Genomic DNA, 26993 nt, shown 5'->3' with positions numbered 1-26993 from the left:
AGTAGCGTCGGCGCTCAATGCTGCAGCACGCCACTTCTCTGTCAGTGAGAACTCTGACGTTGTGCAGGAGCTTTGGGCAAGCTGCAGATGATGCTGATGGAGTCTCGGCAGAAGAGACGCAAGGAAATGCACTGCGCTGATTGCTTTTAATTTTGACAACCCTTCCCCAAAAATAAACATGTTTTGGAGCATAAATAGTGTCATATATTCCTGCACTAAAGCTCGCTGCTCACGCGAATGCATTCCAGTACTTGTTTCTGGTGCATAACTGGCCGATCAGCTTATATTTACCATTAGGACCGGATGCATTTAATTCATGGAATATGCCCGCCACAAACGTGTCGTAGCGCCTAGTCTAGATGTGACTGCTTCGGGTTCTGCCCGCACAACGGGGTGCTGTAACCTCTCATTCTAGCGCCCATTTGATAATTCGAGCTTCGCTTAATTCGAACAATTTTCTGGTCCCCCTGAGTTTGAATTAACGAGCTCCTACTGTATTAATGTTTTTGTGTGTGGGCGTTTGGTATCTGAATAGGCGCTAACAATGCTTGTTCAGTGCTTCCAAGTCCTCTGAGAACTGGTATTCTCCATAAAAATAAATACTACTTATTGATTTTAGATGAATTTTGTTTTTGTTTTTGTCATTGATGTTGTGTAAGAGTTTGCTTTCTTGGTTTTATGTTCGTTTTCTAGGTTATTTTTTTTTTGTAACTCGAGGTCCAAACAGCTTCTGGGTTGCTTCGGTATGCTCAGTCTCACAATTAAAAAATTAAAAGAATGCTAGCAAGTTACCTTGCATGCCATGTAATCTGGCACATTTAACTTTTCCTGTACACATTCCAAACGTGTCAATCACATATTGTCACTTGTTGTCGAAGCCTATCTAAATCCTACAGAGAGCTTTTCCACATGTTGAACCATCTGATAGGTACTTTTTTTTAGCAGGTAGAGAGAATCCTCAAGCCCACCATAACACCAACATGGTGTTACCATCACTAGTAGCCATGGTCACATGCACTTAGAAACATTGCGAATTTGACCCAAAGGGTGTCCACCACATTATGGTCATGTAACATCCAGAATATACTGTGTCTTGCATTAAGTTAGCCTTGGTTTAAAAAAAATTGTATACAGTAGAATCTCGGTGATACGAATCTCAAGGGGAGGCGAAAATATTCGTACCACCCGAAATTTCGTATCACCAAAAAACGAGCGAAATTTGTCCCGAAACCATGAGACACGCAAAAAAAAAAAAACATTTATTTACGTGGAAAGAAGTCACGTATGTCCTTCCGAGTCGTCTTCTCCGCGAGATCGGTCAGCAGAGAATTTTCGAAGCTGAAGAACTGGGCTGTAGTGTTCTCACGCACAGTCTCGGATGTCACAGCACGGCGCAGAATATCAAGAGTGGGCATAGTTTCGGCTGCCGACGATGGTTGGTCATCACCATTTTGGCACTCGTCTTCTTCTTCGCCACTGGTCGAAATTCCAGGCTGCGACGATACGTCCTCCAAAATGTCTTCCGCTGTGCGCAGATCACAGGTGACGAGATCGCAGTGAACGCCAAGCTGGTTCCAGACATCAACCGGAATTGGATCTGGCACTTGCGAGGTGGTGGCCACTGTTAATTTAAAAATCCCACTCTTTGCAAAACAATTCGTGATGGTTGCAGGGGAGACACGCTCCCAGCCCACTGCAATATAAAATGCATAGCGTCCAAAAGACTAATCTGCATATTTGCGTACTTACAGTCAATCTTCGCAAGGAGGCGGCGCACCAAGAAACCTGTGAAGTGGTGCTTTACGTTTCTGATGATGCCAGTATCCAGTGGCTGCAAATGAGTAGTAGTGTTCGGGGGCAGGAATACCGCTTTGATGCTCTGTAGTGTCGTGTGCTTTGGATGCGCCGCACAGTGGTCCAGCAGCAAAACAATCTCTGTTCTTGCATGACATCCTATGGTCCAAATATGTGACGAACTCCACAAACAGAGCCGACGTCATCCATGCCTTTTTATTGGCTCTATACGTGCAGGGCAAACAACCGGCTGCCTTCAAGCATCGGGTCTTTTCGTATTTTCCAATGACGGTCAGTTTCATTTTTTCTGACCCGTCAGCGTTTGTCACACGCTGCTTACTTTTTTGTCCTCCCTGGCAGGCTTCGCCCTTGAAGCAGAGACTCTTTTCGGGCTGAAGATCGTAAAACAGCCCTGCCTCGTCAATGTAAAAAACATCGCGAGCGTCATGTCCCGCGATGAAAGACTGCAGCGTGGTTGCCATCCAATCTTAAACGACGGTGGCGTCAACCTTTTTCTCTTCGCCGCAAACGGTTTTGTAGGAGAGGTCATGCTGTGCCTTAAATCGGTGAATCCAGCCACCAGAGGCCTGAAAATTTTCAATTCCAAGCGTGAGTGCGATGTCCGCAGCCTTCTCACGCAGAACTTTTCCGTCAACGTTGACGCCGGCTGCGGTGACCTCTTTAAACCATGTTAGGAGAACCTCTAACTTTACATGGTGAGCAGTCTTCGCTTCTTTGGAGTTCACGCCAAGGTGCGTGCTGCACATTCTGCATAATTTGGTCGCGCTGACCGACGATTGTAGACAGCGTAGAAATTGGCAGGCCTAATTCCTTGGCCATGTCAATGCGCCTTTTCTTGGGCTCTCCGTCCACCTTCTTTAAAATCTCCATTTTGCCCTTCAAGGACAGCACCTTCCGCTTTCGCGGCATCGTACTGATTGCAGTACCTTTTGGGCTGACACGATCAATGCTCGTAAAACGAAACACGCAAACAACACGCTGCACTTTTGTAGTCGTCGCGCACGAGGGAACAAAAGCGGGAGCTGATGCTGGTGTGACGATCTGTGCGCTGGCTGTAGGAAAGACCGGTGGAACGGGCGCGCAGGGCCACGAGAAATGTGGAGAGGAAAAATCGTGCCCGACCGGTTGGGTTTGCTGGTTCGCAGGGCGAACGGACCAATAAGGCTGCTAGCCTCGGACAACAACAAAGTAAAAAGAAAAATGTGAAGAGGCCGCCCCCAAAAACTAGAGAGAGAAAGCTTCGCTTGCCTCGTCAGCCTCCCTGCTGCCGTGGAACCCCAAACTGGCACTGGCGCACACTGTGCCGGTGGCGGCTCGACGGCCGCGGTACCGAAGTTCATGTCACCTGGCGCGACGCGGATAAGTGTTCGGAACATCCGAGTTTGGCCGATTGTACGCAATGCATATCGGCGGGGGAAATTTACGAATTCGCATCACACCGAAATTCGTATCTCCGAGATTCTACTGTATTGTAGGAATGAAACTTGGCACATACTCCTTGAGTTGCATTTCATTAATATGGTGCAGCTTTTTTTTTTTTCATTATGTGGGACAACCTTTCTGGGCATTCAGCCCAATTTGGGTTCTACTTGCTCCAAAGTTAGTACTGAAGCTACCTACCGTTCCTTTTTTCTCTACAGTCTGCACGCAAGCCACAGCAGAGGCTGTCAGAAACATCACCTCCAAAAGGCAAGCATGCTATGGAAACAGACTCCGAAGAAGATGAACCTCTGTCAGTCAGGTATCTGCTTTGTGTGGTTTTGCATGTGCCTGAGGTCATATGTGATGTAAAAAACCTGTACTTTTAAGGGGGGACGTGGGCCTTTGGGACCAAAAAATGTCGAAAAAATCGACTTTTCAATTTTGTCATAGTTGGACTGTCTCATCATTTTCCATTTTATTGCCTGAATACCACGGAGTTTACGAGAAATCGACACGCAAAGATGCAATCTTGACAAGAGAGCTTGCGAAAATCTGTTGTTGGAAAATGCCTGTTTTGTGTTGTGTGTCGCGTCAAAAGTAGCCGGTGCAGCGAGGCGATTTTGGTCTCGTTTGAAAGAGCGACGCCTCAGCTTTCTTCCCACCAGTAGCCAAGAAAAAGAAAAACAATATAAAACGCGGCAATGCTATTGGCTGTTGGATGTCACGTGGCGAAATTCAAGCGCCTCATTGGCAGGTGCCATTTTTTTTAACGCTCCACGCTCGTCCTGCGATGCCATTTTCAAAAAGACCACTGTGGCACGAAACTGTATCGGAAGTTCGCAGCGCACATAAGTTTGGGAAAAAACGTAAAAAAGGTCGCAAAAAGCACACGGAAGAGACAAGTTTGTGGGCAGTTATGTCAGCCAGCAGCAGCAGCAGCAGCAGCAGCCTGAGCGTGGACCGGCGTATGACGCGATCTTAGCAGCCGTTCTGGCGTTCGTTCCGAGCGTGGGGCACATCACGGCTGCAGCGGATGACTGAGAGCCAGAGGACGGTTTTACTTCACAAGCAGTGATCGTAAGAGGCGACATATGCTATTATTTTCGAGATAGAGCAATAAATTCCTCGAGTAATTTAATGCTATTATCTATTTCCTGGAGCCATATTGCAAAAAGAAAAAAGAAAAATTGGCTACGTAACTTAACCACGATGTCGCTATCCTAATCGGGCATCTCTGCTCGAAGTTCGCCACACAATCCTTCGAGGGTTTCTGGTATCCCAGATAGCATCAGCTGATGTTATCAGCAGTTGCCACCGCGTGTCAGCCAGTGTGACATGACTCCGATCGTTGCATGTGATCAGAAGCTTCCTCTCTGCAAGGCTCGCTGGTCCACAAATGCTACCGAGAAACTGGCGGTCTTCCTGTCAGCTTTTTCTCTCTAATCACTTACAGTAAGCGCCATCGATGAAAGCTGCAAGGAACCATGGTCGACGCTGCCGATTATCAACTTTGCCCAACTGTGCGCCGATGTGGCTGTTGTCATCGGCACTGATGACCACAGATAGTTTCTCCTTGCTTTGCTGCCCGTTTTTTGCGCGTTTATCGGGGTAACAGGCTTCAAGCATCTACTGTGCTATTGTTCTTGCTGATGAATTTTTAAAATGGTGGCACCTAGACAAGACTGAAATTCAAAACAGCCAATAAAAACACCAATTTCGTCACCTGGTGCAGGCAGCCAATCGTGACGCTGTGCCTCCATTTTATTTTTGGCGTTATTCTCTGCTTCCGATTCAGCTCAGCGGGCGCCGCATTGGCGCGAAAGAAAGCCGGCGGGCATGTACTATCAAACAAGACAAAACAGCATTATGGCAGCTGGTGTTGAATTGCACAGGCATAGAACTGGGCGTATTTTGGTGCATCTTGGCGAGTTCCTGCGTCATGGCGGCATGCTTATCGGGAAATTTCTCAAAAGCTAGAGTGTCCTGGGCTCCAAACTTCACCTATTGGTAGAAAAAATACCCCGCGAATCCGAATATGACAAAATTGATATTTTCGCAAATTTTCGTCTCATAAGACCTGTGTCCCCCCTTAAGAAGTAAATGCCACTTTTGGCAATGCTTCTGGCTGTAATGCATTGAGTCCACGTACTACGAACATCGAACGCAGTCCACGTGACTGCCAGGTTCATTATAAGTGGGCTCTACTGTATTTGGTGATCCTCTTCGAGTTCGATAATATAGTAGCCAGCCGATTTTTGGGACTCCAGTAATTCGGACTTGCATGATAGTTTAGACTTTGCTGAAAAACCATCATGCACCTCGTAGGTGTACATACTATGTACATACCGTATTTACTGGAGTAATGAACCGACCCTCCACTTTTGTCGTTGAGAATTTACTTTAAAAAAAAATGCACACCTGGCCATCAGTGCCGGTGTTCAGCATGTGCGCTTCATCTCGTCGCAATTGACCGCCGGCGCCGTCTGCCACAAAATCTTCGGATAAACTCTGGACACAAACACATGGAATGTGAGTGACGCAGGGACGCTACATGTCGACTGTGCGCTTTTGTTTATGATGGATGGGCGGGCGAGTGAGCAGGTGGACGTATGATGGGAAATTTTGACTCCTACAAAAAATCTCGGTAATTTTTTTTTCTGCTTATTAAACTCTTCCCCCCAAATTGATGTCAGTTTTTCTGGAAAAAAAATGGGTTCATTATGTGAGTAAATACGGTATGTTATAATGTCTGCTGTGGTGTTGCACAGTGTGAACAAGAGTGTTTTTGCGCTTATTCAGGGCTTCTTATTGTAAATTATTAATTCATTGCGCTGGATGGTGTTCTCATCAGCTGCTCATTCATATTGTACCATGTGCCACTTAGCGTTCATTAAATGCTATTGTTGCCAGGTGGCAGCACTAATGCACTGAATTTTGTTTTTAGGTCACAGAAAGCAGCAAAGAAAATTAAATCGGAGGAAAAGGCAAAAAAGAAGCGCAAAGCAGATGACAGCGACTATGAGGACAACATAAAGGTATTTTAAGATGTTCCTCGTATGGCAGTGCACTGTTTTAAATATTGCTAGTCTACTTACACTCGTGCTTGAAAGGATTTGGTTGTAAATTGACTCATTTCTGTCACTTATTTTATTTTATTTATCTTTGAAGCAAGGTACATTAATTTATAAAATTAGAATGAAAGTTCCAAAGTGGAATACGATTTCTATATGATCTGATGTGTAGCTGCTACAGCTAAGGTTTACAGTTGGTGAAACTTGTGAAACTTTCTCAGAGAACCTTAAAATATTTATCATTGAACTATTGTGTGCTAGATTTGCATTTTTTGTCACAGCGTGCAACCTCATTAACCAAGCTTGCAGTGGAAGTGTTTTGCGATTTTTTTGCCCAAGTCTCTCCTTAAAAAGTATTAAAAAAAAGCGATTCTTCCGAACAAGTATGCAGAGTTACCGAATGCTACTGGATAGAGATGTGGAGCAAACAAATTTCAGTCACGCTGTAGCATCCCTGATATCTCATTTATCTCCCCTTTATTTATGGTGCCATGCTGCTGTTTCGATTGTGAGTCGACCCCATGCCACTTGATTTTCGAATTTAAAAAGATAGGTCGACACACAATCATGCAAATACAGTAGCTTTTCTATTCATTGCTTGCGTGATTTGTTATGTTTGTCGTGTGTTGTGTCAAATTGAATTTTTCAGCATGCCAAGAAAGCTGCAGCCCCAAAGCCGAAAAAGGCAAGGACTGAAGTCAAATCTGAGCCAAAAGCTGAGGAGGGTAGCCCTAAAAAGAAAGGCAAGGTGAAGAAGGAAGAAGAAGTGGAAGTGTGGAAGTGGTATGTATTATGGCATTGTCATTTCACAACTGGAAAGGTAGGGATGTTGGGAAAGTGATGGGGGGGGGGGGCACTGGTCTTTTGGACCAAAAATGACCCAATAAGTAAAACAGGTTGCTAGATAAGTTTGCTGGCAAACATCAAGGGATTCTATGTTAAGGGGGGAGTCTGGTTCTGAAGCCATTTTTTGTTGCTTTTTTACCTATTTTTACGGAATTAAACAAACTTGTACAGCTTTTCACACTGATTTCAAATATTCATCCAGTTTTTGCATAGATCAATTAGTTATTGAGATAGTCAGGAATTAATTATTGTAACGAATAGTACACCAAAAACACTCGGGGACCAAGGAGCTACACAGCCGGTAGAGCGAGCACGAGCAGGAAGAAGATTTTCTTCGTCCTCTGCTTCTATCGCCCGAGTTCCCTTCGTCCTCCTCTTCTATCACCTGTGTCATTATCATATACAGCCTTAATTGTGAGAAATTGGATGAGCAGAAATTTCATTTTAACCCATGGTTAGATAGCCCAAAAGATGAAGAATCCAGTGTTGGAAGTGGATTTTTAATTTTGCTAAAATTGCTTAATTTATGCTGCATCAAATTTTAGTTCTGAAATGTAATCAAGTGTTAAAAATAGTTCAACATAATTAAATTTCAGGGTGGAAATTTAAAAATCTGCTTCCAACATTGGATTCTTCATCTTTTGGGCTATCTAGCCATGGGTTAAAATGAAATTTCTCTTAATCCAATTCCTCAATTAAGGCTGAATACAATGGTAATTAATTCCCGACTATCTCAAACTAATCAATCTATGGAAAAACGATGCATATTTGAAATCAGTGCGTAAAAATAAATGAAAAATTTCGAAAAAATAGGTGAAAAGCAAAAAAGTTTGTTTTAGAACCAGGCTCCTCCCTTAAGATAAAATTCCTCTGAAGGTCTGGCGCTCTACTGACCAATGGTTTGGAGCGGTGTGCCACGTGTGCAACTTGTGGCCATCAGTGTGAAGTGGCATTCGCCTTGCTTGCTTATCCACGTGCTTCACTGTCGAAGGACTTGGCGGTAATCAGTTATACATTCATTTTAATATGAGCCTATTGTGTGATAGTAAACTTGGTAATGACTTTTGTAGTACCGTAAAAACCCGCATATAATACGAGGTTTCTTTGCAGATTTTAGCATTTCAAATTTCTGCCTTGTATTACATGCGGATCCGAACAATTTTCGGCTAAAATCTACAGTTCCAGTTTCGTTAATATCGACTGGGATCACCGTCACGTTTCCAGGTGTGAGGAGACGCTATCTAGAGGCTGCGCGGTGTAGGTCGGTAATTTTGGTTTCAGTGCCAATTCACTGCGCTGACCTAGGAGCACTCGGCTGCTTTTAAGCGGAGAGTAATCTTAGTTGCTGAAAGCATCGGCACCGCGTCAAGCGCTGCTACATGGTCTGGATGAGGTAGGGAGAACCTGCAATTACTGCTGCCGGACACAGGCCTCTTCAGTTGCGCTGTGCAGTTTGATCACGGATGCTTGGGCCAGCGTTCCCGAGGAGCTCGTCGATTGTTATCTTAAGAAATGCGGGATAAAAAAAACGGGGTCGCCGGTACCAAAGACTTGTTTCTGTGGAAAGATTTCTCTGACAGGGTCCTCTTGGAAGACAGTATACACGTTGAAGACAATTACTAAAACTCCGACTACTGACCCTTCCGAAGTCATGCCAGGGCATATGCCGCATCTGCAGTCTGCGCGTGCTCGTGGCGCGAAACGCAAGTAGGCTAGAGCACAGCACCTCTGTACTTGCTGTTTGCACTACACTCGACTTATCCGGCGTGTGGGCATACACAAATAGTCGTGGGGCGTTTGGCTTCCGTGACTTATGGAACGTCCTCGAGTGAATGCCTTTCCTTACTCGCATTATGTGTGGATGAAAACTTTTTTCCGTTTTTGCTATCCCCAAATTACACCTCATATTGTACGTGGGTTTTTACGGTAAACTGTGTCTAGATTCAAAGTACTTTCGTGGTTCTGGCGTGTCGCAGGCAGTTATCGTCTATCAGCTCCCAGCATAACATACCAAGTGGTCAAAATTATGCACACATGAAGCAGTTCTTCTCGCTGGCTTTTTTAAGTTGGGGATGTGGCCCTTACTTGAGTACGTACAGTGGGTCTGAGACCAGTGTTCTTCCTTAAAGAACCCTGAAATGATTTCGATGGGTATGTTCTAGTGCAACAGATCTGTAGAGGTGGTCTTTCAGGTATTTAAGTCATATTTGAAAGCTCTGCGTGGAGCCAGTAATTTAAAGTTTTTAAAAAATTGCTGCTTGCAATAGCTTGCAACCAGTTATGGCGACACCGCACCGTTGCGCCCCACACCCTGATAACGTCAGTGGGTAGTCTGGGGGAGCCTTCAAGCTTGCCCAGAGGCAAACAGGAGACCTTCCGCTTTGTTCCGGCCTTAGAACTGAAAGACAGAAAATGCAAATCATCACAGAATTTTTCAGAACAATAATATAGGCTAATCTCTTTGCCCAGCTACTTCCTGATCATAGTCTAGTGTATTTTCTGTTCACTTTCGTTAGTTTGAACTTCGGTTGATTCAGACGTCCTGTGCATCTTGGAACCAACCTTTTACTGTTGCAGGTCTGAAACTGTACGTTGTCCTGGCGTGGTTTATGAAGTATAAGCTGCTTGTACTACTGTTACAGGTGGGAGGAAGAGAAGCAGAACGATGGTAAAAAGTGGCACACGCTGGAGCACAGGGGACCGGTCTTTGCACCACCTTATGAACCTTTGCCTGACAATGTGCGCTTCTACTATGATGGTGAGTTAAGCTTGCAGTTGCATTGGTAGCTGAAAAAGCTTCTATCCATAATGGGAACATACTGGTATTGCATGAAAGCTCTGCCTGGAACTAGAATCGAGAGATACCAAGAGGAGATATGATGGCCATCACACACCTGGGGGAAAATGCTTGAGAGCTCAGCTGCATTCTCTTTAGTTCAGGAAGCTCTGTTTTTCACCACTCTCTTGTGCCAGCATGCTCTTGTGCAAAGCAGTGATGAGGCATTGCAACCATGTGTTTGGCTGAAATTAGCTCGTCTGCTCAACCATTTCCCTGCTGTGGGGAAAATTAGTTATTTGTAGGTTTCAGTATTTTTTTTTCAGTAAAAACAATTGCATTTTAAACTTTATGCAGTATACATAAACAAAGCTAAGTAAATCTGCCTTTTAGGTATACCATATTTACTTGAATTTTGGCTGGCCATGATTCTAAGCAGACACCCGAAAGTTGGAGCCCAAATAGTAATAAAAAAAACTTTGAATGTAAGCCGGCCGAAAAAAACCAGTTCAGAATAACAACGGGGACAGCATGTAAACTGCATTTATTTCCAAAATCCTGCTCCCGCTTGCTCATCATTGCTGACCTCGTTATCACTGTTCTCTTCGTACAGTGCACAATCTTCTGTGCCATCAAGTGCATTGTAAATGCTGCACTTTCGGAACAAGCGCGCAATCAAGCTTCCCGGGATGTCATCCCAGGCTGCAGCGATCGAGCTAGCTACAACTCTTAGTGACGCACGCTTGATGCGGCCTGTTTGGAGTTGCTCGCACGCTTCACTGGTCTCATGGAATGCCTCGTTGTCTTGCCAGCTCTCTCACTTTGGCCTGTAGCACTTCTGTGGTCATTGGAAGGGCTGCTGACTTCCGCGTTTGTACTAAGTCTGCCAATGTTGATTCACTTCGGGCCTGTGAAGGCCCCAGCTCCTTGTTGCGGCGCAAGTAAAAAGTTCATCACGCTGCCTCCTCCAGTAGTGAACATTCTTTTTGTCCACACCAATGTCCCGATTGGCTTGCATGTTTGAAGACTGCTCTGCAGTGAGCACAACTTTCTGCTTGAAGGTGGCACTATAATGACTCCATATGCTTGGTGCTGTGATGTCGGTGGAAAACCACGTATGAAGAACTTTTACTACCGTGGAACATGCCCATGCCACCACACGGAGAGAAAATTTGGTCAAAAAGGCAGCCAATGCTCATGTGTGCCTTTATCGGCATTGGTTATGGATAGTACAGACGACGACCGAAAATTCGGACGCATGATTTTTTAAACATGCTTGATTACTCGGACTTTTTCACGGCACCGCAACATGGCCCATAGAGGAAATGTATAAGAGTTCCTAAAATTTCAGACGCCCCGCAACTGACTGCTCGATTTTTCGGACCTCGTTCGCACTCGCTACCAGTATCCAAGCCGCCATATAATGTGTACAGTGGAACCTTATTAATTCGAACTGCAGGAGAGATCGAGAACTTGATCAAGCAAAATGGAATTCAAACTTGAAGGCAGCCTTTTAAATTACAAGGCTGAAATTCTATGTCAGGCTCCACATTGCACCCGCGTGGCTTCTAATTTGTACTGTTCTTGAATGTCTTCTGCCACACGAACTAGAACAGTAGTCAGAGTTTGCGAACCTCATCTGTGCCGAGTCATTCGTCCCGGAAGAGGTAGCAGCAAAGCGCGGAGACAGTGAACGTGGGAGGAAATGGTGGTGTATTTCAAAGCGAGGTAAGCGTACCCGCGGCAAAATGCACCGTAACCCTGACTCTTCCATTGTAAAACCGTAAACAACTGGCGATTCGATAACAGGCAAGACGCCTCTCATTATATGGAAGCCACCACAGAGTGGATATTGCCGGATATGATGCCAATTTTGGCTCTAATCGCTAGGCCTAATGGCGAAGGCCAACGCCGACGGAGTGCTTGCTTCGGCCATTTCTCAGTTCTTATTGTTTCGCCATCTTTGTGTTCTCTTTCCGGACCCATCGTACTGCAGGGGCAGCGCAGTTCCCGCAGCAGCGTCTTCGTTCTCCCAATTAGACTTTGTCCCACTTCATGCGTTCATTGACGGCGTGCCGAAGGCAGCACAGCCAGGCAGAGCTCGTGAAAGCTGGCTCCGCCCGTCGTCTGTACACATGTCGCGCGTTGAAATTTAGTCATGAGGAGCTTTAGAATCTGTGCAATACATCTGACCGTATCCTCCGTCATATTTGCAATAAGTTCATGATTTTTTCGGTCAAATTTGATTTTCCAGACTGCCTGATTTTTCGGTCGTTTTCGCAGTCCCTAGAGGGTCAGAAAAATCGGTCGCCGACTGTAATGGCCACAGTGCCATCTTCGGTCAGCGCTTTTTGGGGGCGCCACCTGCGGGCAACTTTTTGTTTTTAGGCGTTGTCGTCATATTTTATGAATACAACAAGATCGTCAAATCTAAGCTGGCCTAAGAGTTTCATTTGTCGTGTTTTTAAAAAACTGTTGGCCTAGATTCGAATAAATATGTTTGAATAACGAACTATGCTTTGCAGCAGAAAATTTTATTTGCCAAAAACAAGATTTTAAGGGGAAAATCGAACAAAACTTGTAAAGGCATGCTTGTAGCTAAAAACTGTTAATTTTCTGAAATATGCAATTTGTTTAGTATTCTGTTGCCACTATCCCTGAAAAAAAAAAATGTTCTGTCTTGAGTGGTATTCTTGCTACAAAACGATAGCTGGAAACCTTATATTAGGGCACCGGAGTGGGTGCGTTTGTGTTCCAGGCTGGTTTCCGTCGGCATCGGCAGCATCTTCAGACCCACTGCTGCTGGGGTCGTTGATAAAATCAAAGCGGAGACCTGGGATTTGTGTCGTTATGGAGCGTGCATCATGCATGCGGAGGCTGCCAAGCATTTGATGCTACCACGTTTTCAGAGTGCGTTAAAAAAATGCTGCCCCGCGGGGGAAAAAAAAAAAACTACCTTGAAATCAAAATTTCACTTCTCAGACTACAAGCCAGACACACAGCGTGCCCGTAAGCAGTGCCAAAGTTTCTAAAATCTGTGCGAAGTCATCATTAAAGGGCTAGCAATGCTCAGTGGGCACGGTAGGGAGACAGTTGAACCGCACTGGTCCAAAGGCAGCAAGAGATCTCCTTACCCGATTTTGGCTGCAGACTTGTTTGACCCCATAAATTATGCGAGGAGAAGGGTAGCTCATAGCAGAATTTTCATGTTGGTGTTTGGCTCTGCAGGAGGTTGAGTAGTGATCCTTGTTAACTGATGAGTGATTTGTATAGGAAGACGAATGTGCTGTTGAGATATTGCAATGCTCTGAGTAGACTGCATTTTGACTTTCGTTGCATAGGAGTTCATTAGTTTTATTAGGCTGTGGTTCATTGTGGGTAGTGTTAGTTGTATGGGAGAATTGCTGCTAAAGCTTTTGTGTTGCCTCCGACATTTTCTAGTCTAGTGCAAGCAATTTTTCCTTTATCTCTTGTTAAGTTCCTTTATTAATCAACTACACTGGTCTGGTATTTGCTTGAGTTGACTTGTTTAAGCTTAGGTTTGGATGTATCATCATGTGATGCCAAAGTGGCATTGTTTTTATTGCTATTTTTTGAAGAGGTTTTGCCAGTGTTAATTTCTTGTAGGTTGTTAGTGTGCATGCTGCTTCTTTTTAGAGCCATAGGGGGAGAGGCTCTTGGTTTGAAGAGAGGTTATCAGTAATTGAGCCTGGGGTTTATATGGTTAGGTTCCCTGCCTTCTGACAAGGTTGGCTTGCTCACCTTCACTTATGCTGCTTTGGATTCAGCTGCTTATGGCACTATGAGCTTGATGTGGAATTGCCATGATGGGAGTCTTGCTTCTGTTCTTGGGTCTGCATGAGAAGTGCGGTAGCCTCTGTTGTGGCTGTGGAGAAAATTTTTTCCTTGCTAATGTCTGAAAGATATGATATTGTCAGTGTGTCATCACAGAAAACATAGTATTTTATGTTCTTCACTGTTTAATATGCAGTTGCATCTGAAATTTTAGAAAGATGAACTACAGAGGTATAGACCAGTACTGCTTGCATGCTCTGAGAGTTTTAGTGGGTCTGCACATGTTTTCTGCATTTGCAGGTGTCCCGGTCAAGCTTAGCCCTGAGGCTGAGGAGGTGGCTGGCTTCTATGGTCGCATGCTTGACCATGACTACACATCTAAGGATGCTTTCAACAAGAATTTCTTCCATGATTGGCGGAAATGCATGACTGCCAAAGAGGCAGAGCTCATCACAGACCTCAAGAAGTGCAATTTCAAGGAGATAGATACCTACTACAAACTGAAGTCTGAGGAACGCAAGGCGATGAGCAAGGAAGAAAAGCAGGTAAAGTTTTTTTGTGGCAATTATAGCTGTGCAATCCTAATTATGTCTTTTGTTCGTGCAATGACCCGAATTTTATGACTGATTGGCGTGGGCTCGGAAACCCCTCTCTTTATAGAGAGAATGCATTAAATGTCCAGATTATGCGATGCGAAAGTATACACACCCCGCTTTATATGACGATCGCCAGGAACCAACTGGAATGAAAGAGGTTGGCAGAGCACTCAGTTAGCTGATGTTGTTTCACCCAGAATTAATACGGAGACATACCAATAATGATCCGGTGCATGACTGCCTGCAATGACTGTTTTGCGGTGGCTTGGACTGCGCATACGATTCATGGTCGTCAGTGCAAGGCGGCTCTCGCCTGGTCCGGTTTCCCGCTTGCTTCGTGTACGAAAGCATTACAGAAATCAACCTGTGCTTCCGCTTCATGAACGTATGTTGTTAGAGGTGACTGGTAACAAGATCAAAACTTTTATGATAAACTTTTATGGTCGCTAGTTGCAGAGCACTTTCAGCACTGACTTGCAGAGCATGTTAGGCCTAAAGAATCGTGTGAACAATGTGCTGTTGCCCCGCATGTAGCATCGCGCAGGCGGTGATCGCCGTAACGTTTTTTCTCTTCCTTTCTCATGTGAGTTCCTCGTACTGGAACTGCCCTGTAAATGATAGAGTGACGGCGGTTCTAGATGGTACCTCATCAGAACGACACATTGCTGGCATGCTCGTAGGGGATCACTGGCGCCCAGTGAAGTGTGTCGTGGACGAGTTGATGGGCCAGCTCATTGCTGTCAGTCCCTGAATGCCCAGGGACCCATGGAGGAAAACGGTGGAAGGCTGCAGTGCGGAGACCGCTGGTTCGACCCCCTGTGTGAATGAAGGGGGTAGGGTGCACTTTTGGCTGTGGCAGATAGTGGCTTGAGAGCCTGAATAGATCGTCTTCTCTAAGGGAGAGGGAAGGAGGGCAAATGACTGGAGGGCGTGCGCAATGGCAAGGACCTCGAGGGACAGCGTGTCCAGAAGGCGCAGGTATGGCCCGCTGGTGTGGGTTTCACGTGTGGGGAGGTGGGTATTGTGCAGAGCGTAGCCGCAGGAATTTCGAGGAGCCACGAAAGCGGCATCTGTGTAGGCCGCACCCTGGATATCAGAGAGAGGGAAATGGTGCTGTGCGGTCTCACGATGATGGCAGGCATGCGGGACAGGGGACATGTTCTGGAGAGGGAGGATATGAAGATTGGACTTGGGAGCCGGGGTGTGGATAGGGGAGGTAAAGGGGGAAATGGGAACAGAAGAGAGACCCTCCTGAGCCAATAACCGCTGTCACTGATGGGTAAAGAAAAGCCGGTCAAGCTGGGAGTCCCGGTGTAGAAGAGTGAGAAGAGAACAGAGAGGATGGAAGAGGCTTGTGGCACAGAGCTTAGCAGCGGAGGTAGTGATAGGGAGGTTGAGAGCTGCCTGGTAGATGCCCACAAAGGCATTCTCAAGAGCGTTGATTCTGAATCAAGGAAACGTAAGGTGCAATACCTTGTTGAGGGCGAGCGGTGGGCAACTCGGCACACATGAACCTCGTGGAGACCTGAGCGCCGAGTGACCAAGCGCATTAAGAGGTTAGTTACCAAGTTGTAGGTCGTGACAGCTTGGTGGAGGGCTTGCAGATTCTTGGCCGCTTACAAAGGGAAACCAAGAACTTTGCACTGGGTGACGACAGGAATGGGAGAGCTAGAAAGATGGAGGGAAACAAGGTGGTTGTGCGAGCGCTGGTATGAGACGTGGTTGAGAAGGACAAGCACGGATTTCTCTGAAGTAAGAGAGAGGCCAGTGGTGGTGAGAAAGAGTCTATAGCCCAAAGCAATGAACGCTCAGCGATACAATCACGAAGCCAGCAGTTGGAGGCAAAGGATATAATGGGCAATAAAACTGTGCCCTCGTGTGCAGCCTGGCGTACTAGCAACAAACCGAACAGCAAACGGTTCGGTAGACCACCGCCATATATACTGGTGGTCTGGTGCAGCAGATAACGCAAAATACGCAAATGATTTTTTTTGTAATTTGGGTAAAAAGTTTGGGGCATGCAAATTATGCAAGTAAATACGGTACCAAAGCATGCACTTTTATACATGTGGGGGAAAATATACATACGCATTTTCACAGCCAGGGTAGCGGGTGTGTTCATTACGCAAATGCGTCCATTGTGCGAGATTTCTGATTATATGATGGTTTTGCACGATCCCCTGTAAATTGTGTAAACGAGGTTTTACTGTACACTTATACTGTTTAATTTGACCATGCATATGAACAGCATCCCTCATAGCCTGAGTTTCTCGGCAACATTAAACCCCAATAAACCAGTTTTTTTGAACAGTCGTGAACGTTTATGTGAACACGAAGTTGGTCGCATTGAGTGTAATAAATGAAATCTTGTCTTAAAGGAAACGAGTTCTATTGCTGGACAGTATTAAAAAAAATAAATCGGACTGGTCATGGTACACTAATGCAACCTTGAAGTGCTTCAGAAGAGAAGGCTTGGAAAGATGTTCTCCTTGTTCACAAAGTACGAGGAAATCAGTTTGAAGAAAACATTTTTTTGTTATATTGAGAGAAGTCATCCACTTTTTACCGTGCCAAATGTACTCCACTGAATTTGGTTTCTCATAGAGACCTGGAATATGTATTCAGTTCGCATGCTATGCATGTGCAGTTTAGTAATGGCACTTGTGTACAACTTTTTCTGCCACTAAAGCTTTTGCGGCACTAGACGCAATATGTAATTTCCACACTATTGCATTCAAAGGAAATCATTCCACAGAGCTGGAGGTTTCAGTTATATATTACATCAGTATTTTTGTGTATTTCAAATTGCATAAGAATATGTTTCATAATCCTCTTCAAGTTTAACATAAATGCCTGAAGTTGACTGCGTTTTATGGGGCGATGAGGGTCTTAAATCTAAGGTTTTTATTTATACCTAGAAAATGGTGAAACTTAGCGCACAAATTCGTTTTTCTCCCTGCATTTCAAGTCTAGAGTGTAATTAGGTGATTTTTTATGCAGCTTTAATGAATTTATGCATTGAATTTTGCTGCTTTTAATTACGTGAATTGATGGCAGAGAGTTGCCATACCTGATGTTATTCATAGTTTTTGTCTAAAGGCATGCCATCCTGAAAAATTATGTAAAGTATAAAAGGTTGCAGTATTTAAGACTGCAACTCTTTAAAACTAATTGTGAATTATTATTTATACATGGCCTATACAGAAAAAGTAAAAAATGTCATCAGCGCCGCAGCGGTGGCTCAGTGGTTATGGCGCTCGGCTGCTGACCCGGAAGATGCGGGTTCGACTGCTGCTGGTGGGCATCTCCATTCGCACACAAGCTATAAGAGAGAAATGATGCCCTAGTGCTCATTTACGACCGGTGCAACAGCAAGTTCCCTCACATCCTGCGAATGGCACTGTTCACAAGCCGTATCAGCGCTTCAGCTTTGTAGATAACACGTGCGCCGCATTTGCGGTCTGCTACCTCATCTTGGAACTCTGCCAGCTTCTTCTTTGACGCACTCACAAAGTCGAAAGAGTCACTGATAAAAGCCAGACGTGTAACATTTGAAGGCATATTGCCGTTCTGGCGTATAGGGAGCTTGCAGCGTCCGGCGCGTTATGACACTTCTTCACTTCTGTCTGCACTTCCTCCTGTACAGGAGCACAGTCAGTCTCTTGCGGAGACGGAAGTCATGCTTCTCGTTGTTCATTGTGGGAAAACTTGCGATAAGAAAAAAAGCTGGCTTTTCCCGAGAGGCGATACGATACAAAGCAAGTGGATACAAAACTGCTGGGCGAGCTTCGCTGCTCGGCAGCAGCCAATGGCAGTCTCGCATTCGCATCACTTGACTTAGAAGATCCAGTGGGAGTGCTTGGAAGACGCGGAAAAAAAGTTTTTATTTATTTTCTCGTGGAAATAAGAAATGGGCTGAGGTACAAGTCTATAAAGAACGCTTTGGCCACATACTGCAAATGGCTGCAATTCCAGCCGATACCGTTGCTATGAACAGTGGCAGATCAAAGGTGGCCAAAATGTGGCAGCACTCACTACTTTTCTGGTCACCATGAGTCATTCAGACACGTTTCTAACTGCTTGTTCAAATCTTGTTTTCATATTTTTCTCCATGAAAGTAGGTGTGCCATTTATCCGTGTTTCCCCTTAAAGTCTTAATGCATGGAGAAATTGAAGAGAAAAGCATCCCGTGCCAAAGTTTGTAATTCATAATAAGTAGTGATTTGGTACCTTTTATTTTTTGCATCATTAGCAGTGTTCATGTGCTTCATGCATCCTATTTTTGCACACAGGCAATCAAGGTACAGAATGAGAAACTGGTGGAGGAGTACGGATTCTGCATTATTGATGGTCACAAGCAGAAGATTGGCAACTTCAAGATAGAACCACCTGGTTTGTTCCGTGGTCGTGGAGAGCATCCGAAAATGGGCATGCTGAAGCGTCGTATTATGCCAGAGGACGTGATAATCAACATTGGAAAGTAAGTCATCTAAGCTTGGAGGTTGTCAAGTAATTTTTAATGGATCTGCAAACACCCGGGCATTCATCGTTGCATCTCGGTATTTGAATCACCAGGGGTTGCCACGGAAGACAAGCACTGCTTATATTACAGTAGAACCCCTTTATAGTAAACTCGCTTGGACCAGCAAAAATATTTACTATATCAGTAAACCTGGATACAAGGTAGTTGAAAAAGTCCCTGATTTTTTTTCGTTACATGTAATTGCACGAAAACTTGGAAAAAGGGCAATGCAGATTGGGAGCCAAAATAAGAAATAATGTATGTGAAATCACCTTTAAAATGTTTACAGTAAACCCCCTGTTACTCAGATGTCATAAACGCGGGGAAACTTTTTATGCTTGTTCTGATGGCGCCACTGCGGCAGCAACCGCCACCACTTCTGCCGCAGCTTGCACAATGCCGCTATGAGTGGAGTGGGGGAGGACGGGAGTGTTTGTGTCACCACGGCCGGGTTAGAAGAAAGCATGTGGTCGTGTCGTGCGGAGGCACCTGCTTTTCCTGCATGTTTCCGCTCTCTGTCTGCCTGCCACAAGGAAATGGACCCTTCACCTTGCATCGCCAACGCTCTCTGCTGGCGCCGAAATCGCGAGCAACTGTGTGGTGGCAATAAGCGTGCGCTTCTCTCTCTCTCTTTTTTGTTGTTTTCGTTGCTTCTGTGCATGAATTGTTGTAGTGCCATGTGATGCGACATTCCAAAAAGCAAAAGCAATGGATGACTGCTGCGTTTACCACGTAGATGCTCTCATGGTGAAGGAGCATGGTGTGTCTCAAGCTAATAATGTTTATGGAACGCTTGCTGTATGTGATTTCGGTTCAGCGTACCTCCTCTGGGATGGTACCGTGGTGCGCGCGAAGTCAAACCCCTGACTGACACTTCCTAGGCATATACGCTGTGTGCCTGTGCGCCCGCATGTGTGCTGGAGCCCGTCTGTGCATGCACGGGTCGCAGACGGAGTAGGAGCAAGCACAGAACCCAGATGTGCACCTGCGAGATGTCTGTGCCCGCGTTACCCGTGGTGCACACATGGCAGAACTGGCACGACAGCATGCAACAGTTGGAGGACACACAGCTTCCTTGGGTTCCATAGGATAAACCTGAGTTGACTGCAGCTGCCGCAGCCACTCTTCTCCGTGTGAAATTTGCCGGTCAAATGCAACAACGAGTGCACGAAGGGAACCTTGCACGAGACACACGGAAATGGGTGGCCCTTTCAGATGCTCGCATAGGGGGGCGCTATATATATATATATAGTTACTATGTAAGTTCCCAGAGTTTCGGGTTTGTTTTCCCGGTTCTGCTCATGTCTCTATTGGCCAAGCATGATCACTGGTTGAAAAAGCATCCGTGCATTGTGGAGAAGCCAACACTTCCGCATCATTTAGCACTACTGCAGACAGTCCACTGGTAAACCTACTCTTCTCATGCTTTGTGGCGTTTCTTTTTGTCCGAGTGCACATGTTTATTGAAAACAATGTTTTTTTACTCAAAAATACTCAATTTTATGGCATTTGCTAATTGTTATTGATTCATTTACAGTAAAAACCCATTAATATGTACCCGCTTATCAAGTAGTAGTTGCAACATAGCTGGGAGAATTCCCTAACTTAGCCACCATTGAAACCCATATATTAGCTGACCGCTTAAAGGGTGTTTAAGGTTGGCTATACATGCTTGCATTATGTAGAGTGCAGGCCAAGTTGCCGCTTACAAGACCTCAAAAGTGAGCCGGTAATTTACAATAGAATTTTAAAAACTCTCGCTTCCGCGCCTAGCAGTGATCAGTGCGTCATTTAGCGCTCGTTACCGCTGCTATCATTGGTTTGCGCATCGACAGCTGGTGGAGGAGCTGAGTGCGAGGGACCGGCGGAGGAACGCTGACATTTAAGGGTGCAAAAACTGACGAGAGGAGAGGGAAAGGCGCAAAAACGCGAAAATTCAAATTTTGACTACAGATAACTCGGCTTCCACACAACGCATCAAAGAAATTCTTGCTAGAGGATATTTGTAAAGCAGTGTCCTTTAGCATCCTGGGCATATCGCATCTTTGTTGAGACCTCCTTTCACATCTTGTTTAAGGCGTAGTGGCTCATGAAATGCCTACCAGTTAATATGTACTTTCTGTCGCAGTTTGGTTCATACCATGCTGTGACGCATTACATTTTCCGCCTTTTCCTAAAAGCATTATCAATGTGCGGACCGCCAGCGATACAACATTGCGGCCATTTCAGCCAAGTTCCGACAAGTGCGGTGTTGTCCATGTCAATAGGGAGCGCCGGAAGCGTCGGCTGCTTCTGTGTTTGTGTGTGAATGCATTGCAGAGTAATATAGTCGCAAGCCCTACCCCCAACACAGTAGCCATCACCGTCACTCCACCCAGCTCATGTGACTTCGCAGTATGCGTGCAGTTGCATCCCTAGTTGCGTTGTGGATGCGTTGTTGCCTTGTGGTTTTGTGGTGGCGTTGAGCAGGGTGATCCCTTGACAGAACAGAATTGCTTCGCATGGGCAAAATTCGTAGTGTGCGCAAGTGATTCAGAGGTTAGCTAAGGCTCAGATGACTGCTATGTCCTGCTAACAGAGGCCTTGGAGCAACAGGGCGGCGCTGGAGGCTGTGGATATTGAAATGTTTGGCAACATCAATCGACGGGAGGTAGCAACGTCTCTGAACTTATTGGACAGTGAGATTGACTGTTTGCTTCGAATGAAAAAGCCACTATTTGCACACCCCTATTTTTTCCTTTAGAGCAAATGTTTCTGTGTTGGAAATGTACCGCTGCCATAGATGGTGTCATCATCGGGCTCACTGCCTGGCGCTGCTGCGTGCTGCGAAGAAGCCTGAACATGGTCTTTGGCTTTTTCAGCGATTACGTCACCATTTAAAATGCTAGCACAAAAAGACCCTTACCCACCAGTCAAAAATCTAAAACCTGCACTCAGTTGCCCTTAAGCCATCCCAACGAATGCGTTTTGTCGTTTTCAATATCTATTTGCCTCTGACTTTTGGCCTTGTGACTACACAGTTACATGTCTGTTGCTTTGAGATGCCTTTGACTGTGTGCGTATCGTGATGTCGTCACTCAAAGGGAGGTATGTTACCATGACCAGCACTCCTTACTGTAGCTGTTTCTTTATTAAAGGATGCCTTATAGTCATCTATGCAGGGCAAAATGGGACTGGGGTTTTACTTTACTCTGCCAAGGTTTTTACTATATATGAGCTTAATGTAGCGGGGTTCTGCTGTATAGAGAGTCACCACAGCGTGATGGTCTCTCATGTACATTGCAGCTGGAGGTGCCTGCAATCAAGAAATTAGTTTCAAGATGAATCATAGTGTGCCACTGGATAATGATGCTATGAAATTAACTTGTTTGCATGCTGCATACTTTTCTCTTCACTGCCTTTTCTCTTTTTTGTTTTTTTTTAACACATTTAATTAAATGTTGACCTCCTCGTGGCATATTTTAATTAGCCTGAGTCGTTCTTTGTGTAATTGTGTTTATCGCTGAACATTAGCATTGTTGTTTCCCACCATTAATCTCTCCTCTGTTTTCCTAATTTATGTGGAGAAAGATTAGCAAATGGGAATGCATCAAAATAGTTTTCGGTACCTTTGTAAAGGCAGCTGCCAAGCTAAGATGACGTTAATGGGAGGAGTGTAGAGAATACTGTGGCTTTGCTTCTGAGGTGATTTTTATGTTGGTGGTCTGCCTGAATTTTGTGTGTGTGATGTGCAGTCTGTATCCACATGCCTATATTATAACTAGGCCGAGTACTTTCCGTTTTTAACCAAACAACATCGATAAACATCCGCTGGTGAAAAGATTCTGGAATTGGTTATGTTGAGGTTGGCAGACGGCTGTTTTTCTCTGGGGAACAATCATCCTCCTCCTATGGCGACAAAACCTCGGATTTGACCGAATTCATGAGCAAACGCAGTAGACGTCTCAATGGAAAGTACTGGATCACGGCTCTCGTGAAAAGCTGCTGGAAACTGTAGCGTTAAGTTAAACTCTGTTTATTATTTATTAGACCTTGAACTGGAAAAAATTACCTCCACAGTGAGCCCCTCATGATTTTCTATCAGCTTGTCACCGATGTTATGAAGCATTAGTATCAAATCACGCCACTTCTCAATAGCCCCGGCGGCGTCAGAGAGAGAAGTCAAAAGCTTAAATCACTTGTCTAAACTAGAATATTTGCCAAAACTTCTAAAAAAGGCCTTTCTGTATGAGGCATCTGCCTCATTACTTGAGGTTATGAAGACTCTTCAGTCAGAGCATGAACCATCTGTGTGAGATGTGTCCTCCTCTTAGTGTGAAGCAGTTACCGTGGTGGCTCAGTGGTTATGGCGCTTGCCTGCTGACCCGAAAGACGCATGTTCGATCCCGGCTGCGGCAGTTGAATTTCGATGGAGGCGAAACTCCAGAGGCCCGTGTACTGTGCGATGTCAGTGCACCTTAAAGAACCCCAGGTGGTCGAAATTTCCGGAGACGACCACTACGGCGCCCCTCATAGCCTGAGTCGCTTTGGGACGTTAAACCCCCATAAACCATCTTATACCCCTGTCACACGGCATTCCTGGAAACCTTTCCAGCAAATGCACCTTTTTTTCACGAAAGGAGCGAAAGCTTAGAGGAGCAGCGACGCTGCTACACAGTGCAGCCCAAAGGTGAAACATACGTTCAGGCTTAGCACCCGATGCTGTGCTCGAGGCGGCTGAAGTGAGTGTTTCAAAATTAGTCTTTGTAAAGTGTTTAAAAAAAAAATAAATTCTGTTCATTCGCTGAGCACAGACAGTATTTTTATATAATTAGTTCCTTAAAAGAACTGCAACAGCTACTCTAATCAGCAGCAGCAGGTTTTGTGTGTTGCCTTGGCCACCAGGGGCACTCGGTGTTGCTGCGACATTTTTACTGTCTTGAAATATGGTCATAAAATATAAACACCGATACGAAAAGCAAAGCCAGACTCTCTTTTGTATTTTTTTCCAGATTTTTTACAAACATTGTTGGCTGCATCTATTTTTTTTTTTTTTCATTGCTTTTACTTTTTGACGTTGGACGGCACTGCGATCGCAGGTTCTCGAAAGCTGTGTGTGTGGGCTCCAAAAGTCTCGGACGGGCGCTTTCGCTCCCAAGGCCCTTAACGGCAAAGGCGCAACATTTGTGCCATGTAGCTGCACTCCTTACGCCTTTGGATATAAGGACCTGATTCTCAAAGGCCTTTGCGGTGCCTGTGTGACAGGGGTATTAGTATCGGGCACCTGCAGAAGGCTACTGAAGCGTGGACAGGCAAATGAATGTGGTAGAGGAGGACCTGCGATTGTAGCCAGCAGCTTTAGTACATCATTCTTCAAGGTGTTCAGACCAGTTGCTTGAGAACATCCACTGAAACAACTACTATGACTTGCAGCTCACAGGTGACCCCAAAATTGACCTCTAAATTGTGAATTGTGGAAAACGAAGCTGCCAGAGGATTTTGCGCCTTATGAACAGGCCTTCAGACTGAATCTTGAAGAAGCTTTATCCGGCGGTTGAAATATCCCACGATATAGGGACAGTGCTGTGGTTGTTGCTCTGTTCTTTTGGAAACTGTATGCCTGCGACTACACCATTTTGTCGCGAGTGCCTTTAAACATCTCCAGTACTAATGTTGAAGTGAGCATTTTCGAAGTTGGATGCTGTCGGCAGAAGCGTGCTAACATGATAAAGTCAACAAGGTCAGCAATCCTGCCACTGCAACCAACTGTGCACGAATAAGGTTAAAAAATTAAATATTTGCATCATTGCCCCTTTTGTAGGCCAAGAATTTTTTTTATTTCACCGATAATCACCGCCTTTAGAGTTTGCACCTTACGACTAGCCAAAAAAGCATTGATTTCCCAAAACGAAATAAACATCAGAAAACATCCACCGGTTTTCTCAGAAATAAACACCGAAAAGTACATATCCTAATTGTAACTTCATCTAGCTTGACATGCAGCATGAACAAGATGCTCTCTCTGTGCAGGGAGGCCAAAGTGCCGGATCCACCGGCAGGACACAAGTGGAAGGAGGTGCGACACGACAACAGTGTGTCCTGGCTGTCATCATGGACAGAGAACATCCTGGGGCAGACCAAGTACATCATGTTGAATCCTAGCTCCAAACTCAAGGGAGAGAAAGACATGCAGAAGTATGAGATGGCTCGCAAGCTCAAATCCTGTGTGGACAAGATTCGGCAGAATTACATGAATGATTGGAAGTCCAAGGAGATGCGCATCCGACAGCGTTCTGTTGCACTCTACTTCATTGACAAGCTTGCTCTAAGAGCTGGCAATGAGAAGGAAGAGGGCGAAACTGCTGACACTGTAGGCTGTTGCTCTTTGCGTGTGGAGCACATCAAGCTGCATGATGAGAAAGATGGCAAAGAGTTCGTAGTGGAGTTTGACTTCCTGGGAAAGGACTCCATTCGATATGTGAATGCTGTTCCTGTGGAGAAGCGAGTTTATAAGAACCTGAAGCTCTTCATGGAAAACAAGAAACCGCAAGATGACCTTTTTGATAGACTCAATGTAAGTATATTTTCATTGACTAATCTCATGCAAGGGAATGCACGAGTGTCATTGCAGTTTTATATTTTGTATTTTATTTACCTCTTTGCAGACAAGTATTCTGAACAAGCACCTTAATGAGCTGATGGAAGGCCTGACTGCCAAGGTCTTCCGTACTTACAATGCTTCTAAGACACTTCAAGAACAGCTAGAGCTCTTAACTGAAGGTAGGATTTTTGTTGGTAGAAGGTGATCATATTTGCTTCTTGCCCAGTAGAATGTACAGCATGTGTCATGATTAGAGGGAACATGAGAAATGGTTAAACCAGCTCTTAAAGTGAAGAAAAGTAGGTTTTATTGCAAAACAGGAGCATGGCTTCAATCTCCTCAAGCTCTGCACTTTTTTTCACTTTGCAGTGAAACCTACTTTTCTCCACATTAAGAGCCTGTTTAACCATTTCTCATGTTCCTTTTTAATTATGTCACCGTACATACATATAGTAAAAACTTTTTTTGGCTACCATTGCAGAATCTTGTAAATAAGTTCAGCCTATTGTATGTTCAAATAAGGAGAATTGCTTGCATATAGGAATGTGTTAAAGCATGTACAGTCGAGCCCGCTTATAACGAACATGAGCGTTCCGCGGTGTCCATTTGTGATATCCCGAAGTTCGTAATTAGTGGACCACAGCTTTCAAGTAAAGACAGTTGTTTTTCAAAACACAAAATTTTTTCTTTGCAAAAAAGCCCCGTGATGGACATCTGTTTTTGCAGCGCAGATCTGATGAGGGAGGTTTCCAGTTTATTTAAAGCAGAAGCGGGCTCTTCGCCGAGGCCCTTGGCATAGACAAGTTGTGTGAGGCTCTCTGTGTAACCCGTTGCTACAGGCGCGCTTATGAGTGCTAGCTCCGAAGTTTCATCCGATTCCTCCGCGTCATTCTCGTCCCGCACTTCAGAAACGATGCCCTCGTCCATGCATGGTTCCGCAGTGTCGGGGTCATCGTCGACAGAAATAAAATCATTCCAACCAATGTCATGACCCCCCCCATGTCGGAGTCTATGATGCGCTGCCACCAGGCTGGTCATCTTCCAAAGCATCAGGCTCGGCATCAGACACTGTGTTGACGAAGCCGGCCTTGCGGAAGCAGCTCCGCACACAAGTGGCCGTCACCTCTGCCCAGGCCGCTTTCATCATCTCTACCGTTGAATACAATGGAAATGGGCATGGTGTTCCCGAGCGTCATCCCGAATTACGAGGGCATGAGATTTGAATGAAGCCAACGAAACGTCTGCCCCGCAACAAGAGTGACAAAAGCGCGTGATGGGGTAGACGTGCAACGTGCACAAGCGGCAATCAAGCGTCAGCGGAGAGACCAATGAGGGGCATCCGTGAGCGTCGGTGCAGCCACCTCTTGGCTCCCACAGAAGGCCTTTTTCACAGAGCGTGGCCTCCGTGATGAGCACCTGTGGCACGGTTGATCGCGGAGGCCACGCACGGATTTGCAAGAGCGAAGAGAGGGGAGCGGAGTTGCGAGAAGGGGCGGGAGGGCGATCTTGGAAAGCGCGTCGGCAGGGAAAGGGTAGCCCGCTTGAGAGTGACGCCAAACGGGGCTGGCAG

At 45.3% G+C, this 26993-nt stretch overlaps 1 protein-coding gene across 1 annotated transcript in view; it reads left to right on the top strand.

Annotated features, from left to right (window-relative positions):
- Positions 1–26993, top strand: part of LOC144113941 (DNA topoisomerase I, mitochondrial-like) — a 53549-nt gene that overhangs the window by 14172 nt on the left and 12384 nt on the right. Inside the window, exons 6-13 of the mRNA XM_077647353.1 lie at positions 3456–3556; positions 6182–6272; positions 6958–7091; positions 9797–9912; positions 14026–14270; positions 18614–18801; positions 24853–25396; positions 25488–25602. Coding sequence (XP_077503479.1) covers positions 3456–3556; positions 6182–6272; positions 6958–7091; positions 9797–9912; positions 14026–14270; positions 18614–18801; positions 24853–25396; positions 25488–25602 — 1534 coding nt within the window. The remainder of the gene's footprint in view (positions 1–3455; positions 3557–6181; positions 6273–6957; positions 7092–9796; positions 9913–14025; positions 14271–18613; positions 18802–24852; positions 25397–25487; positions 25603–26993) is intronic.

Source organism: Amblyomma americanum, chromosome 1, assembly GCF_052857255.1.
Source record: "Amblyomma americanum isolate KBUSLIRL-KWMA chromosome 1, ASM5285725v1, whole genome shotgun sequence".
NCBI classification, from domain to species: domain Eukaryota; kingdom Metazoa; phylum Arthropoda; class Arachnida; order Ixodida; family Ixodidae; genus Amblyomma; species Amblyomma americanum.
This window is presented reverse-complemented; position numbering and strand designations above follow the sequence as displayed.